General features: G+C 34.3%; 1 protein-coding gene across 1 annotated transcript in view; it reads right to left on the bottom strand.

Moving 5' to 3' along the window:
- Nucleotides 1–1335: 1335 nt before the first annotated feature.
- The window catches only part of SCN7A (sodium voltage-gated channel alpha subunit 7), a gene marked incomplete at both ends in the record, with an annotated part of 60012 nt that continues 39538 nt past the window's right edge, over nucleotides 1336–21809 (bottom strand). The window contains 10 exons of the mRNA XM_080799351.1: nucleotides 1336–2402; nucleotides 5306–5576; nucleotides 5894–5995; nucleotides 7496–7660; nucleotides 8458–8511; nucleotides 9265–9543; nucleotides 11874–11981; nucleotides 14201–14374; nucleotides 16788–16942; nucleotides 18705–18810. Of these exons, the coding sequence (XP_080655477.1) occupies nucleotides 1336–2402; nucleotides 5306–5576; nucleotides 5894–5995; nucleotides 7496–7660; nucleotides 8458–8511; nucleotides 9265–9543; nucleotides 11874–11981; nucleotides 14201–14374; nucleotides 16788–16942; nucleotides 18705–18810 (2481 nt within the window). The remainder of the gene's footprint in view (nucleotides 2403–5305; nucleotides 5577–5893; nucleotides 5996–7495; nucleotides 7661–8457; nucleotides 8512–9264; nucleotides 9544–11873; nucleotides 11982–14200; nucleotides 14375–16787; nucleotides 16943–18704; nucleotides 18811–21809) is intronic.

Genomic DNA, 21809 nt, shown 5'->3' with positions numbered 1-21809 from the left:
ACAAGTGGCTACATTTTGTGATTATGTCAAAAACCAACTATTTGTGTCTATCTTTTAAATACAATTTCAATAGTGAAAATTAATATTTAGGATTTTCAAGTTTTTCACACACAAAACCTTTTATGGGGGTGTGTATGATGGATTAAAAACATCAAAAACAAACTTAGAAAGATAAATGAGGAAGTGAAAACTAATTTGTATATACTAATATTACATAACACCACCAACAACAAACTTACACTTTGATCTCCTATTCAGGTTCCTCACAGTTTCAGTGGTCATTTTCTTTCTCTAAGTTATAGAGAACCACAAAGTACAGTGGAAAGTATTTCAAAGTGGACAGTTTCCCAAGTAAGCATCAAGACTCTGTGAAAATCCCTAGACATAATGGCAACACTTGACTCTTCTAATTCATATTATAACTTTCATTTGCCAGATCATACTACTCAATGTTTCATCACTGATAAATAGTAAATATGATAAGATAATACATGAGTCTACTAAGAGTTTCTATATATATCTTTTTAGTAGATGTATACTTAGAAAAAGTATAAATGTGAAAAAAAATGAGGAAAATGTAGGCAATAATTACAGTTACCTTTGTGCTTCTTATTCTCTGAATTCATTCTGTTGAAGAGCTAGAGCTTAGGTAGAACTAGCCAAAGAGATGAAAAACCAGGAATCCAAAAACAATCAAAGAATATGAATTCCCAGTACCAAAAATAAAAGAAAATAAAAACAAAAACCAAGGCTCCGGTCAATGAAACATGGTTTGGATCAGCCCAAGAATATCTGTGGTTGATCTCAAAGGAACTTTCTAAGAACAGCCTTTTTCTCTTCCCCAGTTGGCATCTGTGTAGGCAAGTTTATGATTTAATGGCCTGTAACACTGTTATTTTTTAACACTATCCCACCTTAAGAAAGTACTTATTGTACTTGCTTATTTGTAACTAAGTCCTACTAATGGTGACTTAAATCCCATAAGGCAGACATAAAATATACAAGGAAGCCCCTTTTGCTACTAATCTCTACTATCACCTCCCAATCCTCTAGAAGAAGCACACACCATAAAAGCCAGAGAGAGAAAACAAGCATTGGATTATCAAATGGCAATTGTAAGCCATTTTAACTCACTGAGGGGTTATCTTGGTTATACTGGATATACAAAGGTAAAAAGTAAACTTGACATGGAGTCTTGTGAACACAAGCTTAACTTCCATGGATTGTAAACAGTTGATAAGTAAACTCTTTACTTCTCTGATCTTGGTTCTTATTTCTGATTCAAACTTCTGACATTTTTAGAACATGAAGAAGATTAAAATGTGGTAAGTGGAATTAGATTTGGCTTTGAATAGTTGACTTTTCCTCAGCTTTGTCAAAATAGGCTTTTTCTGTGGTAGCCTGAACTTCCTTGTCATCATCTATCATATGAATATCTGATGTATTTTTGTCATTTTGCCTCAAGCGGTAACTTTTATAAGCACGTTGAATTATGGTTGCTGAGACTGCCTCTTGTTTTCGTTTCAAAGTAGTAGTAATTGGCTCATATGTGATCTTAAAAGGGTTGGCTAACACGAACCCTGATTCCATCTCTGAAATCATTTTCTCCGTCCTCACATCTTTACCCATAACTCGCTTTGTTAAAGCAAGTAAGATGTCAAGGCAATGAATTCTGTCCCCAGCAGCCATGGGAAGATCCATGGCAATGAGCTGTCCCTTGTTTGGTTTTGCCATAAAAAGAGGAGGGTCAAGGGCAGCTGCAAAGTCTGAAAGCCTGCTAGAGTCTATATACTGGGTCCTATCAGGATCGAACCGCTTCCATACCTGAAAGAATTTCCTAAAATCATCTTCACTTAACGTCTTGGCTTTTTTTTTAGAAGCAATATTTAAGAATTCCATGACCACAACGATGTACATGTTTACTATGATCAGCCATGATATGAGGATGTAACTGACAAAATAAATAATCCCGACAAAGGGGTTACCACAATCTCCCCTAACCTGAGTCCCAGGGTTAATTTTATCAGGATCACAGTCAGACCATTTACTGTTGAAAATTGCATTGAGCATCCCATCCCAGCCAGCAAATATTGTAACTTGGAAAAGACAGAGCATACTGCTGCCAAAAGTTTCAAAGTTGGACACATCGTTAATTCCAGCTTCTTTTTTAACATAGGCAAAATTGTACATTCCAAAGATGGCATAGACAAACATGACCAGGAAGATGAGAAGACTGATGTTCAACAATGCTGGTACAGACAGCATCAAAGGGAGCAGCAGATCATGGAATACCTTTGGTCCTTTCCCAGGGCGCAGGATGTGGATAATCCGTGAGAGTCGTATCAGTTCCATAATGGAAGGAGACACAAGGTAGTATCCTACCGTTATAGGCAGAACTAGTTCTTGGTGTGGGAGAAGATAAAACAGGCAATAAAATTATTTAAATGTGATTATATTTAGAGGAATATACATTATTTTATTTCATTTATTATTTCAATTATTTATTTCAACTCTTTATTATTTCAATTACTATTATATCATTTTTTCTATATGTTAAGATCATTTTATTAATCCTTCCCAAATAACAGAACATATTGAAAGTGGGGATTACCCAAGCACTAACTGTGGCAATTTTCAGGGTATCTACCAAAATTTGTAAGAGAATTATTTGCACATCATCTTAAGAGTACTATAGGTCAAGTATTTCTGGAATCACAAATGGCATGATTCCATAATATAGAACATTAGTCGTGTTTTTTTCTGGTGGTAGTTGATAAAGAGTTTAATCCAGGCTTTACTGGATATCTAATAAAGGTGTCATGCAAATATGCAAAGATGAATAACCTGACTTTTGTCCTTAAAGACCTTATAATCTAGAGAATAGAAGTAGATATTTAAAGTTATTATCATGCAAGGTAGAAAGACTTAGGTGATCAATATAATCACAAAAATGTTTGGCATTCCACAATTCACAGATTATAGTTTAATTAATTTATTTCATAAATAGTATTTGGGTCCTTAGCAGCTTTAAATGGAATTAAGTAAATGAGTCCTGGCATAGAACTTTTTTTGTAGCAGTTGTGGGTAGATGAGGGAACTATGGAAGTGAGAGCTACCACTATAAAAAAGTTACAATTACCCTAGAAGTATAGGGCCTATGTCCTCTGGAAGTACTGGAGACAATGAGGTTCATTTAAAGTTGAAAAGGTGAGGAGGAGAGAATCCCATGAGGCTTCTTCTTTTTTTTTCTTTTAAAGATTTTATTTATTTATTTGACAGAGAGAGATCACAAGTAGGCAGAGAGGTAGGCAGAGAGAGAGGAGGAAGCAGGCTCCCTGCAGAGCAGAGAGCCCCATGCGGAGCTGGATCCCAGGACCCTGGGATCATGACCTGAGCCGAAGGCAGAGGCTTTAACCCACTGAGTCACCCAGGCACCCCTCCCATGAAGCTTCTAATTGAGATGGTGTGTTTGTTGAATCTGGAAGGACTATGTCTCATATTTCCCTTCAATTTGGTCATTGTCGATGACAACATTCTCTCTGACATTCTATCTTACCCATATCTTCATCTCCACTTTGTTATAGCGAATCTTCTACTCTGACTCAAATTGTTACTTCTTCTCACAATCTTCCAAATTCTTCCATTATGCCAGACATATCCCCATTTAATTGTAGACAATTTTTCCTACATCCTCACCCCCACATTTTCTTTACTTCCTTTCTTATCTAAAATCTGACTTTATCTTAAGGATACTATTTCCCTTGCAACATCGTCAACTGAAGACAGCTCTTTCTTCCCACACCATATTTTTTGGGGTTGAAAATGGAATGACCAAGCATCTTTCATTCTTTTCAATGTGATTTCTAGACACTTTAAGTCAATTTTATAAAGAAAAAAAATAATTTTCTCTCCTGACACATTGTGGATCATGCCACTGAACTATACTATTGCCTACCATTTCTTGGCTCTATGATCTATTTATTCCTCCTCATTCACACTCATTGGAGACTTATTAGTACTTGGTTCACTGTCGCGCTTTCCACCCCGACATCTACCATCAACAACTCATTGAAAGGTCAGTTTCTTCTTCTTTGACTTTCTTAACTGCGGTAATATCCATCATTTTACTTTAGTCATAGGCAGTTATGGCCACATTCTGTACACAGGATTCTTCACCTTCTGAGATTTCAAAATCAAACAGCTTTTTCTTTGTGCTTTGCTCTCCTTTGAGATCTCTGATTCAGTAACTCCTACTTTAATCCCAAATGGCTTTTTAATTCCACATTCCTCTGTTTTCTTCCTATCAATCCCTTCCTGCTTTTATGTACTTTGCTTTCAAGCTTCTTGTGCTTGTCTATCAATAGGTAGACTGCTTCTACCACCAAATGAATAGGTTGAATTTTCTGGAAGCACAAGTGGGCAGATAGTTTGTCCCCATTTTCACTATTGATTATATAGAATATGTTTGACACAGTTAACATTTAAATATTGTCTCTCATGGAGCTTACATTCTAGTATGTGTCTTATAGGGAGGCAGAAAATAAACTTTTCGCTGCCTAAAACATTTTTATCTTAGATTCTTTACTTGGCTACCCCCACATCCAATAAGTTTCTGTTTAGATTTTGCTTCCCCCATGCAATTTCCTCTGACCTTTACTTACTGTTAGGTTCCCCTCACTTTTTTGTGCCACTGTAACACCCTGTGCTTTTTCCCTTATCACCTTAATAGCACAACATTATATATGTACTATTTAATCATCTGTATCCCTTACTAGGCTGTCAACTATATGCATACAGGGATTATGCCTACCTTGTTTACTACTGGATTCTTTGCATATAGCATAATGTGTATTCACAAAAGGGATAACCAAATATATTTGTTAAATAAAAGACTGAGATCCCCAGGGTAAGAGAAAAATGGTGACAAATTCATTAAAGCCTACACTCTAGTGCTGTGAAAGCTGTAAACAGTTTTAGAGATTAGAGAAAAAACAATAGGGACCGTGAAAGGTTATATCATGCTAAGACATAAATCTCCTTCTAGAGCCATCCTAGAAAATTCTGTATGTGATACACTGAAAAGGTGACCTCTGAAGTAAAGTGTATGTATTAATTCAACAAGTATTTTGAATATCTTATAGCTGTCAAGTATGTGTACATGTATGAATGCAAAAATTCCTACTGAAATAAGAAGGATCCCTTCTCTGTTTGCCTGTTTGCCTTTGTCTGTATCGGAGGACACATTTAGTATAAGAACTTGCCTGAATTAGTATTATTATAAAAGAAAATTGACTAAAAATCTTACCTATAACAGAGAAAATGACCACCATAAAATCAAAAATGTTCCATCCGATGGTAAAATAGTTACAGTGGAAAGCAATGAGCTTCAGTACACATTCTCCAGTGTATAGTATAATAAGAACTAAGTTAATCCAGCAGAGAGCAATGTCCATATTTTTACTCTGTTCATCACTTTGTATCATAATAGTTATTGCTTGAAAACAGATAAGAGCCATAATGATGGCATTAAAAACTTCACTTGTTACCAAGTCAAAGACGAATCCTTGGAATTTATTCTGTGGATGAAAAAAAGAAAGGCATAGTAGCCTTATTAATAGGTTATATATACAAACATATTGTCTGTAGAATTATAATTTCCTTCCTAGCATAAACAGGAAAATAAGTGACGGCCCAAGTTTTTACCAAACTATAATTACAGTGTATGTAGTCAAAACAAACAAAAGACCATCCAAACTTTGTTAAGGAACATATTTTTAAATTTTGCCAAAAACATTTGTGAAGAATTTCAAAAACACGTTTTCATTTTAAAAAGAGAATATACAGAAGAAACTTCTTCTGAAGCCTGAAAAAAAAAATCTAGATGTTTTCTTACTCCTGGGCGCCGGATGGTTTTTTGAGAGTCCTCACACAACAGCCTCCTCAGTGCACGGGATTGTTTCTTCTGTTTGACTGCTATAAAGATATTTGAGCCTCCCTGGTAAAGAAATGAAAGAAAAAGATATTAAAATCACACCGAATCTAAATTTTACCTTATCATTAATAGGCATTTTGGAAAATTTGGTAATTACCGAGTTGATCTTTTACAAAGGGCATAAGGCAATGATCTAAATCATGTTTAACTACATCCGATTTTCTGCACACAAATCCACACTAAACACATGTGGAATATTGGGTAATGACAGATATCAATTATGTTCTGGCACACTTTATTTTGGGCAGTCAACTCTTTTTTAACTTTTCATCCTCATGTGAAACAGAGACGAAGGAGAAATAGTGGGGGGAAAATGGAAAGGTTTGCTAAGAAAAATTGAATTCCAAAGCTAAAGATAAAATTGGTTTGTACCTTCTAATAAGCAGGAAAAAACAGAATTGGTCATTTATGTGTTTTTATAAGTCCATATATTACTTAATTTTCCAAATAATGCTTATCAGATGATATTTTTATACTATTACGCCAACAGCACCTTGTGTTTACATCTTCATAGCACCTTAGAGAGCTTATTTATTTTTGTGTTCCTAGTGCTAATTTTATTATCTTATACAAAATGTATAAAGTGAATAAGAGGTAAATAGTTAATGTGTTAATCTAAAAATTAGGAATTATTAGCGCCCTAAGTCAGGACTCAGTCACTTAAATTAGACGAGAGTCATGAATTTGAAGTCCAGAAGCAAATCCTAGGATGTTATCCCATTGGGCTGAAGTCCCAAGAAGCTGAAGCATCCATCAGATGCATAGTTGAACAATGTTCTCCTAATCCCATTTGATTAGCAAAGACTGAGTGGTTTGTTTACCAGAGTCTGCACGTGGCTGAACTTTGATGACATAGCCGAAGATAGAATTTCAAAACTAGACTATTCTTTTCTTCGACTTTTTAGAAGGTTTCCCTACACCTCTAGAGAGAAGATGTCTGTGGTTAAAAAGACTTAAAGGACTTTTGAGGCATTTGCATTTGTAAAAGCCCTGAAGGAAATCTTGCGTGGAGATGGTGTCAGTCGGATATTTGCTTCTGTCTCTGAATTGTCTCCTACTTGTTTCAAGCACTCCTATTTGGGCCATATATTTAGGATTCTCTCTACGTCTAGCTGGAAAACCTACTGCACTGACAAAGATGTCTATGTTGGTTATGCCTCTGAAGCTGTGAACATATCAGAGAGTAAAAATGTGTAGCTTATTTTTCTTGAACTTCTTTACAGATTTGTGCAGACATGCCACAATATTACTTGTTTGTCAGCATGTCATTTCTTACAAACATATATATAGAAACACTCGTAACTTTTAGCCTTTAAACTTGCCCATTTACATTTGAATTTAGAAAACAATGTAAAGATGAACACTTTAACAATATTTGTCAATATGCAAAAAGCAAATTATTTTTTTTAGCTAAGTACCAAATAAAAATGATATTTAGCTGAATCCCAAACTAATTATTTGAAGCAGGACATTTTTATAAATGTGCTTGATTTTCTTAAGCACTAGTGAACGAAAAATATTTGTACTTATCTTTATTTTATGCATGTTGAAATTAGCAATAATAACACCAATCAGCATACTCAAAGGAAGAAATAATCCAATAATAATGAAGTTGATAAAGTAACAATACATGTAGATGTTCTCTTCAAAATTAGGTTGCCTATTTACCTAAAAGTTAAATTAAAAAATAAGCAAAATAAGGTAGGGCATAGCAGATTTCTTAGGGCATAACAGATTCAGAAAATATTCTCTATGATATTATAATGATAGTTACATGTCATTACACATTTGTCCAAACCCATATAATTTATAACACCAAGTGAGCCCTAATGTAAACTATGGACTTTGGGAGATTATGACGTGTCGATGTAGGTCCATCCTTGGTAAAAATGTGCCCCATTCTGGTGAGTGGTGTTGATAATAGGCAACGCATGTGTGGGGACAGTGGGTATATGGGAAATCTCTATACCTCCCTCCCAATTTTGTTGTAAACCTAAAACAGCTCTAAAAAGCAAAATCTTTAAAAATAAAAATAAATTAAAAAATGAAAAAATAAGCAGAATATTGGTATACCAACTTTTTAAAACATAAAATTTATAAAGCAGTTTACAACAAGAAAAACCAACAATTCTACATGAGGTAATGTTTCCACTTTGTTCTTTGGTGAAGTGGCATTATTGCTTTGTTTACTTGGATTTTAAAGTTTGCTGCATTGGTTTAATAATTGTAACAAAGTCTGATAATCCTTCAAATGGGCCTACTGGGCTTCAACCACTGTACATAATCCTGGGAGGATTTCATTTTCAGTGACAGAGTCAATCTGAAATGTATTTAATTTCTGTCTAGCATAAGCATTTGCTTTTACCATGTTATTTATTCTGTTATTGTTGTTACCCTTTTCTTGAATTGAGAAAATAACTTTGCCTTGAACCTTCACAATGGCTCTAAGATGATATTGTACTTACACCAATAGAATCAACTGCTGAATTCATAATAGTGATCCATCCATTAAACGTTGCCTGTAAAAATGGCATGTATTTAATTCTTATGGAAATTGTAAGTTTTGTGGCAAATAAAATGTAAAACTCAATTTGTTATTAATATAGTAAAACTTGATCAGTAAGGCTGACCACATTTATATATACCATGTAATTGAGACCTTTATAATTTTCATTACTGCATTTATATTGTCTATTAACACGAATTTAAAACCTCTTAGCTTCATTGTAGTAGCTTAATTGTAGCTGATAACAAAATGCTGTAAGATAGTAGAAATAGAAAGAGGTATATAGATAAATTGTAAATAAATACAGGCTGCCCAAGTGTCATTTTTACTATACTGCTACACATGTGCTTTTCTATGGGGGAGGTAAGACAAGAATGTTTTATCTCCTCATTTCTGTTAGATGTTGGGTGACTGAGGAGCCATAGCACTAAGTAGAAACAAAACAGTAGTACCCTGAGCTGGGCCAAAAACTGTGACCCTATTACCTTATCTATGATGACAGAAGTAGAAATAGGTTTCCAGTACCCGCTATCTTCCCTGTCAATCCTAACTTCCTCTGTACATCCTTCTCCCAGCAGAGCAGTGTCTGTGTTTCACTTTTGTCTTTCCAAACAAGGCTGGTGTAGCATGTCCCACATCTACTAATAATTGCTGAAATATGTTATAATCAATTCTAGTAATCAGCCACATTTTGTTCTTTATTTCCACCTATAATATGAATGAGCATATAAAAACATCGATTTTAAAAATTCAGAAGTGAACTTACCACTTGAAGCAGTGAAAGGAAACCATTTCCAACATTATCAAAGTTTAGTTTTGCATTCTCCCATGGCATGGATTCATTAAACACAAGGCTTTCACACTGACTCTTATTCATGACTTCAGATATAGGAAACCTTTCTCCACTTGTTGGGTCAATGCATTCATAGAACTTGCCAGCAAATAAGTGTACTCCCATGATGCTAAAAGCCAGCCAGATCAAAAGGCAGACCAGAAACACATTCAAAGCAGGTAAAGTTGTTGTTATCAAAGCTCTCACAACCACCTGGCATATAATAAAAAACAAACAGGTAAACTTTAGGTAAGAAATGTAAAATCACTTTAATTGGAAATACTAAATGTAATGTCATACAGAAATAACAAAAAAAAAAGGCCATCATTAAAAATTTAATAGGCCACATGCCAGTATTTGAATAATCTAAATAATAAATTTTAATTAAAAAATAGACATTAAAAATTCAGATGGTCTCAAAATTTTTGTACTAAAGTAATCGCTAAAAGGCAACAGAATTGATTAGCAAAATAATTATTTCACTGATTCAACACACTTATCAACTTCTTGTATAGACAACCGAACCTGTGTGACTATATGTGTATGTATTAGCTAGAAAGTACATAAAATGAGGAAGAAACAGGCCTACATCTAAGTCTTGGTGATTCTAACTTTTGGAAGGATTAGCCTACAAAGCAGACACTGAAGTGTCAGGGGAAGTAAGAGGAAGACCAAGAGATCACATATCAATGAAGTCAAGGCAAGAGGCTACATCAAGAAACACTGAATGGGCAGCTGAAGCCTGCAAAATCAAAAACCTCCTCACTGCACCACTCTGTGTCCCTGGTGAGCCACTCCAGAGTGGGAAGTATGGGAAATAAATCTACCACCTCAACTCGAGTAACAGTAATAGTCTAGAATCACCATCTACATTTCTTCAACTCCCTTCTGTCTTTAATATTACAATCAGAATTTTATTCTTATCACTCCACTGTAGCTATTATGGCAAATGTAAGCCAGTTCCGACAGCCAAGAGAAATTTCCACTCTTTGCTATTTCTTCGTCTTTTCCTTAGCATTACACTTTTGACTCCTTTTCTCCCAACCTCATTTCTTTCTCTTTTTTTTCATGAGGCACCATCAATTCTCCGTGCTACAACTCTATCCTTCCTTCCCTCAGCCATTACTAAATCCATATCCTTTTTGCTGTGTTTTCTTGCTGATATTCCTTAGTCTTCTGGCTTTGAATAAATATTTTAACTTTTAACTGTGCTTTCAGTAACACTTCATTTTATTTCTTAAACTAAGCCACAGATCCTTTGTTGGAATTTTAGATATTTTGAGAAGCCCACTGATACCTCTAATGAAAAAAATGCTATGACTATCAGAAAATACACCTATGTATGAATAAAAGCAGTAGATACAGGTGACACAAATATTTCACTAATGAGAGGACCCAAGACTGGAACTTATTAAATATAGCAGGCATTAATTTTGTAATCATGTGACCTCAATGATATATTTTCAGAAATCTTTCAACTACAGAACCTCCAGAGGTTAAGATGAAGCTTAAGATCTGAATCTGTAACAGAACAGAATGGAGAGCCCAGAAATAAACCCACGCTTATATGGCCAATTAATCTATGACAAAAGAGGCAAGAATATACAATGTGGAAAGACAGTCTCTTCAATAACGGTGCTAGGAAAAATGAGCAGTCGCATGCAGAAGAATGAAACTGGACACTTTCTTATACCATTAAACATAGATAATTTTCTTATTGGATCCTATCTATATTGACAATGTGGCATTCTGTAATATTAAGCAAATAGGCATGTTAATGATAAGTAATCTTTGTAAGTGAAAAATGCAAGAAAACATTGATGTGTGATTATGAAATGAAAGGTGAAATTAGATTTTCGCTGCCATTTCTGCACACAGTTGATCACTGTGTATTACATAATTACACTGTGTGTGGTGGTCATCAACTCTGTTTTCTTCATTAGGTCAAGCCATAGCAGGTGGATTTCCATCATAGGCCCAAAAGATTGAACATTAGTTGTTTTTTGTGGCTCAACCTATTAGTTTTACTCACAGTGTTCAGAAGAGATTTTAACATTTTGGTGAGGGAGAGAACACAAGAGTTCATAGTTTGTTATGTGTGACTTTAAAAACACTAATTTATTTTAAAATCACTTTTATTCAGAATAATTACTTAGTGTGTACAATATTCCTGTAACTTTAAACAGGTAGGTGATCAAAGTTTCATTTTGTCAGTTCTATTTTTAACATTGAGATAATTTTACTAATACTCATAGACATCCGTGTGGGTTAGAATGGTATTACTTTTTGAAACTTAATATTCTCTCCCAATTATTAGGAGTTTTTTTCTTATTTTTATGATTTTTCATATCTTATGAGCAATAAAGACCTAAAATCTTATTAAGTATTTCTACTATACCTTCTATATATTAAAATAGTAGAATGTAAGGTTTTTGCATTAATATTGTTAATGATGCAAATGAGAAGACTATGAAGATTTAATTTATAGAAGTTCAGTAATCGTAAATAAAGATCTACACATTAGATTAGAAACTTTTTCTTACCTTCATTCTTTCAAACTGAGATAGAACTCTGAGTGCCCGAAGGAATTTAATGGAAGTCAGTGGTTTGAATTCCTCCCGAGATTTGCCTATTAAGCTCAGACAAAACACCTATATATATTTAAGGAGAAACAGAGTTAATAGGGGGTTTAATTTTTACTTAATCGAAACAATCTGCAAAATAAGTTTTGCATTTATTATAAAAAAGATAAACAGTTCAAACCTTACCAAGAAGTATGCAAAAGATTTAAAGTATATTTCCATATATCTTAACAATGACTTATAGAAATGTATAAGAAAATAACTTTGTGGTAAAATTATTTTAAAAAATATAAAACAAATATTTTCTGGTAGTAGGAATATATATTATTGAGATAAATAAAAATTTGTATATTTGACATACATTATGATTAAGGGTGAATATTTATATAAATTTTGAATTTGAAATTAGATTAAGAATCAGTTTCATGAATTTGTATCATCTAGTAATAGTATACTATGCATTTATAAAAGCAAAATTTGGAATATATTTACATATTAATTTATACATAAATATTTAAGATAATAGAATAAGATTTCAGAAAAGAGGCATCAAGGAAGATATGAATATTTTTAAGTCCAAACACAAATTACAAAAATGTATAGAAAGATACTAAGGTGATTTTTTTAAAGTAAGCATATGCATAAAAATCATTCAGGGTTGGGGTGCCTGGGTGGCTCAGTGGGTAAATGTTTGACTCTTGGTTTCAGTTGACATCATTATCTCAGTGACATGAGGTTGAGCCCCATGTCTTGGGCTCCATGCTTGGTGTGGAGTCTGCTTGGGATTCTCTCTTTCCCTCTGCCTCTGCTCCTCCCCCTGCTCTCTCTCTCTTTCTCTCTCTAAAATAAGTAAATAAATAAATAAATCTTTTTAAAAAATCAATCAGGATTAATAAATATTAATAGAGATCAAGCAAGATAGTAGAGTTATGATTAACCTTTATAGTATCTTCATATTTTCTGTATTTTCAAGACAGCATAAATGAAAAATTTGTTCTTTCTTATGCTATACTTTGAAAGTGAGCTTTGAAGTAAGCATATGATTTATGTAAGTGTGGAGGGATGTGGACACATAAAAACAACGACTAGGAAAGAGGAAAATGGGTTGAAAGTATACCGTGATTTTGTTGGAGCAGAAGGTTAATTTGGAATAATTTATTTAGAAAACAGAGACCAGATATTGTAAGTCATCTTCTTTATACAGTGAGAAGCTTCAATCACTGCTTATAGGATAGGAACCATTTGTTCAGTCAACAAAAATTACTGAGTACCTATTATGATACATGAATTGTTCTAGGCATTGAGGATAAGAAGAGAACAATATCGGGAAAACAAATTTTCCCTAAAGGAGCTAACCTTTCAGTGGGGGAAGACAAACAATCACAATGAATAAACAATGACTATCAATTAATATATAACATTAACAGGTGCTATGGAGATGAAGAAAGCAGGGAAAGGACAAGGGAGCATTGTAGTGGAAGCAGTTTTAAATACAGTAGTGCAGAAAGACCTAACTTCAGCATTTTTATTTGAGCAAGCGTAAGTGAGGTAAGCCAGCCAAAGTTCCAGGTGGAAGGAAAAGTAAGTGAAAAGGCACTAAGATGGCAGTCATTCTGGCATACCTAAAGGCCTTCAGGAAGGGCAGTGCTGATGCAGCAGTCTGTTGACTGGAGAGTAGGAGGAGATAAGACTGGACTCGGTAGAGACTTGTAGGCTTTGATTGCACAGAGTGTAGCTTTTTACTGGGAGTGAAATGAGGTGTTTATTGGAGGGTTTCAAGAAGAAAAGAGACTTGAGCTGGCTTCTATTTTACAACAATAGAATGCATGTAGTTGCTGTGTGGAAAACAGAATGAAGGTGTGCAGTGGTGGAAGCCGGGATCTCGGGCTGAAAAGTGTTGCACTGATCCATCAGTGTGGTGATGGTGAACGTTATGGTAAGTAGTCTAATTTTGAATATATGATTTAAAAATTGAACCAACAAAATTTAAATATTTTAGGATACTGATGTGCACTGATGTGCAATAGGCCTATTCTGTTAGTAGTGGGTTCATAGCCGATTGTTAGAATAATCCAGGAATGAAATGTTGAACTTTTAAAATATTAGGATGAGAAGAAAAGGACAAATGTTAAGCATTACAAATGAAGATAAAGGGGATTTTGGTAGCTTAAAATGTACAGAGAGAGGGAAAAAAGGGAAGATATAAGTAAATGCAAGAGTTAAGTGAGAATTCTAGTAAAGATGGAAATCAAATAATGAATGTTTAAATTTTTCTTTAACATACATACCAGAACAACCATGAAGTCTAGCTTGTACCAGCCATTAGTGAAATAGGCTTTAAAGCCATATGCCACCCACTTTAGAAGCATTTCCAGAATGAAGATGTAAGTGAAGATCATGTCAGCATATTCTAATAAGATTTTAATAGTCTTCCTCTGGTCAATATAGATATCCTCAAAAGCCTGTGGGTAAAAAATTTAAGGATTAGTATACATGTAATTTCTAAAAAAATCTTTGGCATAGAGAGGAATGAAATGCCTTCTCTATTAAGCAGATGGTGAGTCAAGTCATAGGTTGTTGTTTTAAGGGCTGGTTCTCTTTGTTTGGATTTATTCACATAATCTGTATCATTTTCTGATCCGATGCCCATAGCAGACATCATTAATTGATCCCAGAACTTCTTTTTATACAGACTGAACTTGGCACCATAGTGATCCAAAAAACTTCTCTCCAGTCAGTTAATCACACTTAATGTAAGAGGTGGAATCTTTACTCACATCTGACTGGTTCTTTAATTCCATGTTGTCAACTCACAGGTACATGCTAGGTGCTAACAGAGAAGTAGAGTTTTTTTTTTTTTTAATTTGTCTTCAGATATCCACACTGCTGTTACAAGCAAAGTCACAAAACTTGCACTGCCGCAGAAATAGTCAGGTAAACCAGTGGAAGCACATGAACATGAAATAAAACGATAATCATTTCTCCCAAGCTTCTTAGATTTAATAGGTCAACATTATTTTTACTGTGGAGGATGAAAAGTCTGACAATGTCATTTAAAGCAATTTCATGTTTTTATTTTAGCACTGAAAAAGGCAAAAAAGTACCAATATCGCCAGGCAGACTTATATCAAAGTGCATTCGAGGTCAAAAAGTAAATAAGGATTAGAATAATCATATACAAATAATGGTGTGATTCTTATAAGTCTGACATTCAATAAAAGTAAATAGATCATGACAGTAGAGTTACTGACTTTCAGTTGAACCAATTATGGAGTAAAAGTGTCTATACAGGCAAATCATAAATATCTAAAATGATTATAAAGGATTTTATTATATGCATTTATTTATTAAATAGTATATAATGCAAAATAATATAAAAATATTAAAAAGCCTCCATTAAAAAAAACATAAAAAATGGGCAAAACTAAACTACTGACAGTTAGAGTCCACATACCAGCTACCCGTGTGGAGTGTGGAAGTAATTATTAGGGGACAGAGTATGTGGTTCTGGAGTCCTGGTAATGTCTATTTCTCAAGCTAAGCGACAGTTACACAGGTGCATTCATTTTGTGAAAATTCTTTAGCCTATACACTTAGAATTTCTTTTTTTTTTTTAAGATTTTATTTATTTATTTGACAGACAGAGCTCATAAGTAGGCAGAGAGGCAAGCAGAGAGAGAGAGGAGGAAGCAGGCTCCCTGCTGAGCAGAGAGCCCGATGCGGGGCTTGATCCCAGGACCCTGGGATTACGACCTGAGCCAAAGGCAGAGGCTTTAACCCACTGAGCCACCCAGGCGCCCTGACACTTAGAATTTCAACACGGTTCTCAGTATGTGTGCTAAACTTCAATATAAAAGTTATTTAAGAAATGTATTCAGTGTAAACTCTGGTTCCCAGCTGTGACTCCATCTTCTCTGCTCTGTGATTTCACAATTAACTATTTCTTGTGTATCCTTCTCTGATCCTCTTCAATCAAATACAAGAACATAATATACATTCTATTTTTCTTTGCTCCCTATGTAAAATCTAACATGCTTCATTCAGTATTAAATAAATAATACAATCAAAATATACGAATGACAGTGGAAAACATGAGTGTTAGTAGACATCTAACAGATGCCTATTAACATAGACATCTGTGTCTATGTTAATAGATCTCAGATCTGTGTCTATGTTAATAGATCTCAGATCTCAGGGCCCTGAGATCATGACCTGAGCTAAAATTGAGTTGGTCGCCTAACCGACTGAGTCACCCAGGCACCCCAGTTTTTATATTTTTAAAATAGCTGCACAGTATCCCATAGGGAGATTGTACTACAGCACATTTAAACAATCACTTACTATGGACTGTTTTTGCTTTTCAATCTTTTTCTATTACAAAGAATTCTTCAGCGAATAGCCTTGTAAATGCCTTTAATACATGCTCAGATATTTATAGGATAATTTCCCAGAATTAGGGTTGTTGGCTCAAGAGGTGAATACATTTTTGGTTCAAAGGTCGTTGAAAGTATAGATAGCAATTCTCTTTCCTGATTGAATTGGTACTGAAGTACTAGCACAGTAAAACAGTATGAATGTGCATATTACTAAACTTTATCTCAAAAATAAAACTTTATTAAAATAAGTATTAGGTATCTAACATTCATTTTTGCCACTGTCATTCACATATTTCAAAATTGTTTTATTTATTCAATATTGAAGGAGGCATACACAGATTTTAAGAAATTGCAATATATGTCTTCCAAAAGTAAAATCACAGAATATGAACTTTGTTGCTATAATAAGTGTTCTGGGGAAAACTAATCTGGCATGATGACTTCCAGTAACAGACTTCAAAAACATTTTTTCCGGTAGAAGTCTCTCATACTTACTTACCAGAGCACCTGTGCTGAGCAGCGTGACAAGGCCAATGAAACACTTAAAACAACTGTTTTCCACTATCTTGCAGCAGGTTTTCCTCATGTTCTGCCAAATTCTTCCTTTCTTGGATTCTCTACTAAGTTGGCCAGGTGAAGATCTTCTTCTATAACCTGTCAAGAATGAAAGCGCTAAGAGGAAAAATCTTGAAAAGTCATGAAAAAGTTTACCATATGCTTTAGCAATTAGGTATTTACAGAATCTAATACACGTGCTCTCTGACTTAGAAACTTTTGATTTTTACCCCTGTTTTGTGACCACTGAAGTCACTGAGGAAAGAAAAGAAAAACTTGTGAGTAGTTTGTGAACAGTACGAGGAAGAAAATTGTGAAAGGCAGAGGTGACTTAGAACATCCCCTAGTCTTGTGGGACAAAGTCTGAGAACCGAATTTGTCCCCCACCCTACAAAACAAAATGCAACCAAACCATCCCCCAACACACACATCTACATATCACATTTTGGTATGATGCCTGAAAGTTCATTCTCTGAAGATTTACATGGCATAATAAACACTCTCATTTAAGTACATAGATATTTATGAAACGTTAGTAAGTATAATATTAGTTAAAGTCAGCTAAATTGATGTCAGGCCTTAGGTGGCATGAGAATAGGGATTCTGATTGAGATTATCTGAGGACCTCCCTTGGATTACAGAGTACTTTGTGGGTAGAGTACATGTGCATAGGTTGGACTCTGCCTTCTGGTTAAGAGAGTTAGCTAAAAGAAAATCTGAGACTTGAGAAGACGGTGCTTAACAGGTGAGAAAACGAAGAAAGAGAGGTGAGTGAAGTTTAAAGTCAATGCATTTCATTTTAGAATTTTACCTACTGTCAATTTATATATCTTTTGGGGAAAAAAACTATCAGAAATGTTTCCTCCTTTGTCTTGAATGATACAAGTCCTAAAAGTTGAGCTACTTAGAGCAAGTTCTTGGTTTGAATACAGAAATTTGAGCACTTAGCAGTTACCATTCTGATCATTTCCAGTGTCCAGAACCTGTAATTATCTGTTAATCTTGCTAGGAAACTAATTGGAATTGTATGTATGTTACATATCTCATGAGTTAATCAATTGACTGAAGTCTTACACATTTCTTCATATTCATGTGGGATATAAAAATAGATCACCATTGGGGCGCCTGGGTGGCTCAGTGGGTTAAGCCTCTGCCTTCAGCTCAGGTCATGATCTCAGGGTCCTGGGATCGAGCCCTGCATTGGGCTCTCTGCTCGGCGGGGAGCCTGCTTCCCCCTCTCCCTCTGCCTGCCTCTCTGCCTACTTGTGATCTCTGTCTGTCAAATAAATAAATAAAATCTTTAAAAAAAAATAGATCACCATTACATGATTTGTTTTCCTATGAAAGATACAAGATGTTTTCATATAGGTATTTTGAATATTGACTGTATTCCATGAAGCATAAATACACACACACACACACACACACATATGAATGCACACACATACATGTATACTTATTCAATCTTTTTACCATCCTGTAAGTTTTATTTTTATTCTCAGTTTACATATTAGGATATGAGCCTGAGAGAGGGTAAGTAAAAGCTTGTCGGTGGTGGGCTGGGATTTGAATTCAGGCTATCTGGTTCCAGAAAGCTCTTAACTACTGTATTAAACTTCCTAGGAACTAGGTCCTCTCCCTCTTTTCCAAATGTTCACTTTTCTAATGAAATTCCCTATAAATTTTATCAAGATTCATACAGGCATGTGTGCATGTGATGCACACATGTTTATGTGTGTGTGTGTTCCTTAACCAAATTAATAAACTCTAAAATTAAAATATATCCCATAGTATTATTTAGGTTAAGAGAAATTTAGTGTAATTTCAATATAATGATCAAAAGAACTTATTTTTTTCTTACCATTTTTTAGATGCTTTGGCTTCTCACGTTCATAAACCATTTCTTCTTCTTCAGAGATGGCAATATCAACTGTACTGCATTCCGATGAGCTAGATTGCTTTACCTTCTGAAAAGTAAAGTCCCACCAAGAAAGCTGTGATTAAAGCTTCTCACTGGAGTTCAAGTTTATTTCATCTTCATAAATAAGAAAAATTGTGTATAGAAAGACTTTCATCAGGTTTAAAGACTTTTTAGGCTGATTTCAGGACAGACATTAAAATGCATGGATATCTCTGTGAGCTGAAGTTCTAAAAAATTAATTAAGCATTCATTTAAGCTAAAATAATTAACACTCAGTTCACAACACTGTTCTCCTTAAAGATGTCTAGGATTCTGTATCTCCAGTATCCAAAAGGCTTTGAGTTTCAAAGCTCTCTTGAAGTTACTCACAAGGTTTGCCTATATGCCATTTCCGCTAGATGAGCAGTATCAGAATAAATTACCCCTTGATGCTGAATACAGGTAGACAAGAATGAACTTAGTTTTGTTTGGTAAAATCTAGTCCAGATATTCTTGTGTTTTCCATCATAGGACAGAACTGATGTGAGGTTACCCTAAGGTGAAATGAGTAAATGGCCCAAAGAATAAGGGTCAGGAATAGACCTGGCAAAGTTGTACTAGCACTATGGAGAGAAGCTATTTGTGGGGATTGACATTCTTTCGCACTCTGCTCTTTACCGAAGCTCAAGCCTGGATAAGATAAGATAGCCATGACTTTGTATATGTGGTAATAATGCATGTGACATGTGTGGCTTTTACTTGAAATCATTTTCTCACAATGCCTTATTTTACTTAATTTTAAAATAAATATACAACACACCATCCTTTAAATGACCAAGATCTTAAAGTTAGTAAGGAAGATTATTTTCTAACTAAAAAATAAGATAAATGTAGAAAAACATCTAGGAAAAACACTTATTTCTTAAAAATTAAGGAAAGATCTAAGTAAAGTATACCAAAAGGAAATTTGTAAATATTGTGTCCTACCTACTGGTCTTATCCTCAATAAATGTCAAGGAAATATAATTAGGAAGTTCTGTTTGCCTTAGACCGTACATGGTCAACTGTCAGTAAGACATTGGTACTCAATTAAAAAGTATACCCATCAGGAGACTACTCTTAAACAAATTGCTTTTATTATATCAATTCTTCATATTTTCTTTATTTCTGATAAGATAAAGGGTATAGCCATGTACTGATTTGAAAGTAAACAATAAATAAATGAACATTATATAATGCTTATGCATGTAATAATTGAAAATTATACACCTTACATTTATGTTATTTTAGAATTTTTGCATAAACTATTTGATGTGATTTTTCTAAGCATTTCTAATATGTATTATTCTAAATTTAAAAATAAATCCATCGGGATTCAAAATTATAAATAATTTTATTAGAAGACTACTTAATAGCATGGGAAACTGACCATGCTAGACCTCTACATTATGAAAAAAGTTATAAAACCCAACATAAAGTTTGATGTTATTTTTATAACTACATAAATTTAGTTATGTTGCAACTAAAAAATGGCTTAGAGTTTAAATACCAAAGAAAGAAGAGACTGTATCTCAGAATTATCAGATCACATGTGATTTTATATTCTTCAGTTTTAAGTAGATCAGAATCCTAAAGTACTCGTGAGTTGCATAATCTTTGAAGTGTCTAAATTAAATATGTAACTAAATGTACAGTTAACTGAATAAATCTATGAGTAGCTAATCAATCAACAGGACCAAATAATTATGCATCATAAATTACAACTCCTGAAATCTCACCATTTACAAATATATTTAGTGTCATCTTTCCTATATATGTTCATATCCCAGACTTTCTAATGAGATTGGCAAGAAGTTTCCTGGAGCATCTCAATATGATATGTGGTGATAAATAGCAATTTTACCCAGAAATAGATGGTAGTCAAAGTTGTAAGTGAAGACATATAAGTGTAGCTGGAGAGGAGTTTTCTCTGTTTTCTAGAAATGGCATTATTTAAAGGAAAATGAACCTAAAAATATTGGGCATGCTAAGGAGTGAAAGTGTTTCTGTAACACAAAGATAGATGCCTTCACTAGGAGCTGGAAGGATTTTGAATAATTATAATTCAACTCCTTTTGGGCCAATTTGAGAAGTTACTGCAGAACAGGTGCCAAGCTGGAAGAGATACAGGAGACAAGATGGTGCCAGAGACTTTTTTGGGGATGTGGAAAGAGACATTGTCTTCCCTCCCCAGTGCCTGTGAGTGATCTGAGATGGTACAATGCAAACACCTCTCTACCAAGGTACAATACAAGCTCAGAGAGAAGACGTGATCTCTGTAGATGTAGCTTTCCATTAAATTACATCTCCTACTAAGATATAGTGCTTACACATGAAGACACTAAGATTGAGTCCAGTAGGTTGTACACTTTAGAAGCTAAGTTAACAGCAATATCTACGTTTCTTTGAATGTGTCAGGTTTTTTTGTTGTCATTGCTTTTCCGTTTTGTTTTGTTTGTCCCAGAATTGATAAAGCTACACACTGTTCACAATTCAAGCTGGTGAGTTTTCTTTATCCTTTTAGTCCAGCTCAATTATGTATGTTATAGTAACTGTTGCAGAAATAAAGTGATAAGAACCCTAGAATTTTAGCAAGTAGGAAAGTATTTTAGCCCTACTGTAGTCCAGTGTCACATTTCAAAGATGATAATGCCTAGGAGAGTTTGATTTCTCCGATAATACACATTGATTTTGAAAACTTAACTTTCTTCAATATGCTTTACATCATCCCATGCTGCCTGCTTATTGATTTACTGAATTTTGTAATTATATTATCTTATTTTACCAAGTGTTCACTATAGACTGGGCATTGTTCTATGGACCGCTGAACTATTTTTCTTAGTCTTATCCTCCCTAAGAAATAGATTCAATTTTATCTGAATTTATAGACAAGGAAACTGAAGTTTAGACAATTAACTTATTCAAGAGTGTACAATCAGGAGCAAGGAGTGCAGTAGCTAGGACTGACTGGCTTCTCCAACTGTAACTTCAACACTAATCCACTCTCTTACCAATAATGCCATAAAT

The sequence above is a fragment of the Martes martes genome (genome assembly GCF_963455335.1).
Source record: "Martes martes genome assembly, chromosome: 3".
NCBI classification, from domain to species: domain Eukaryota; kingdom Metazoa; phylum Chordata; class Mammalia; order Carnivora; family Mustelidae; genus Martes; species Martes martes.
Note: the sequence above shows the minus strand (reverse complement) of the source record. Positions and strands in the feature narration are given on the sequence as shown.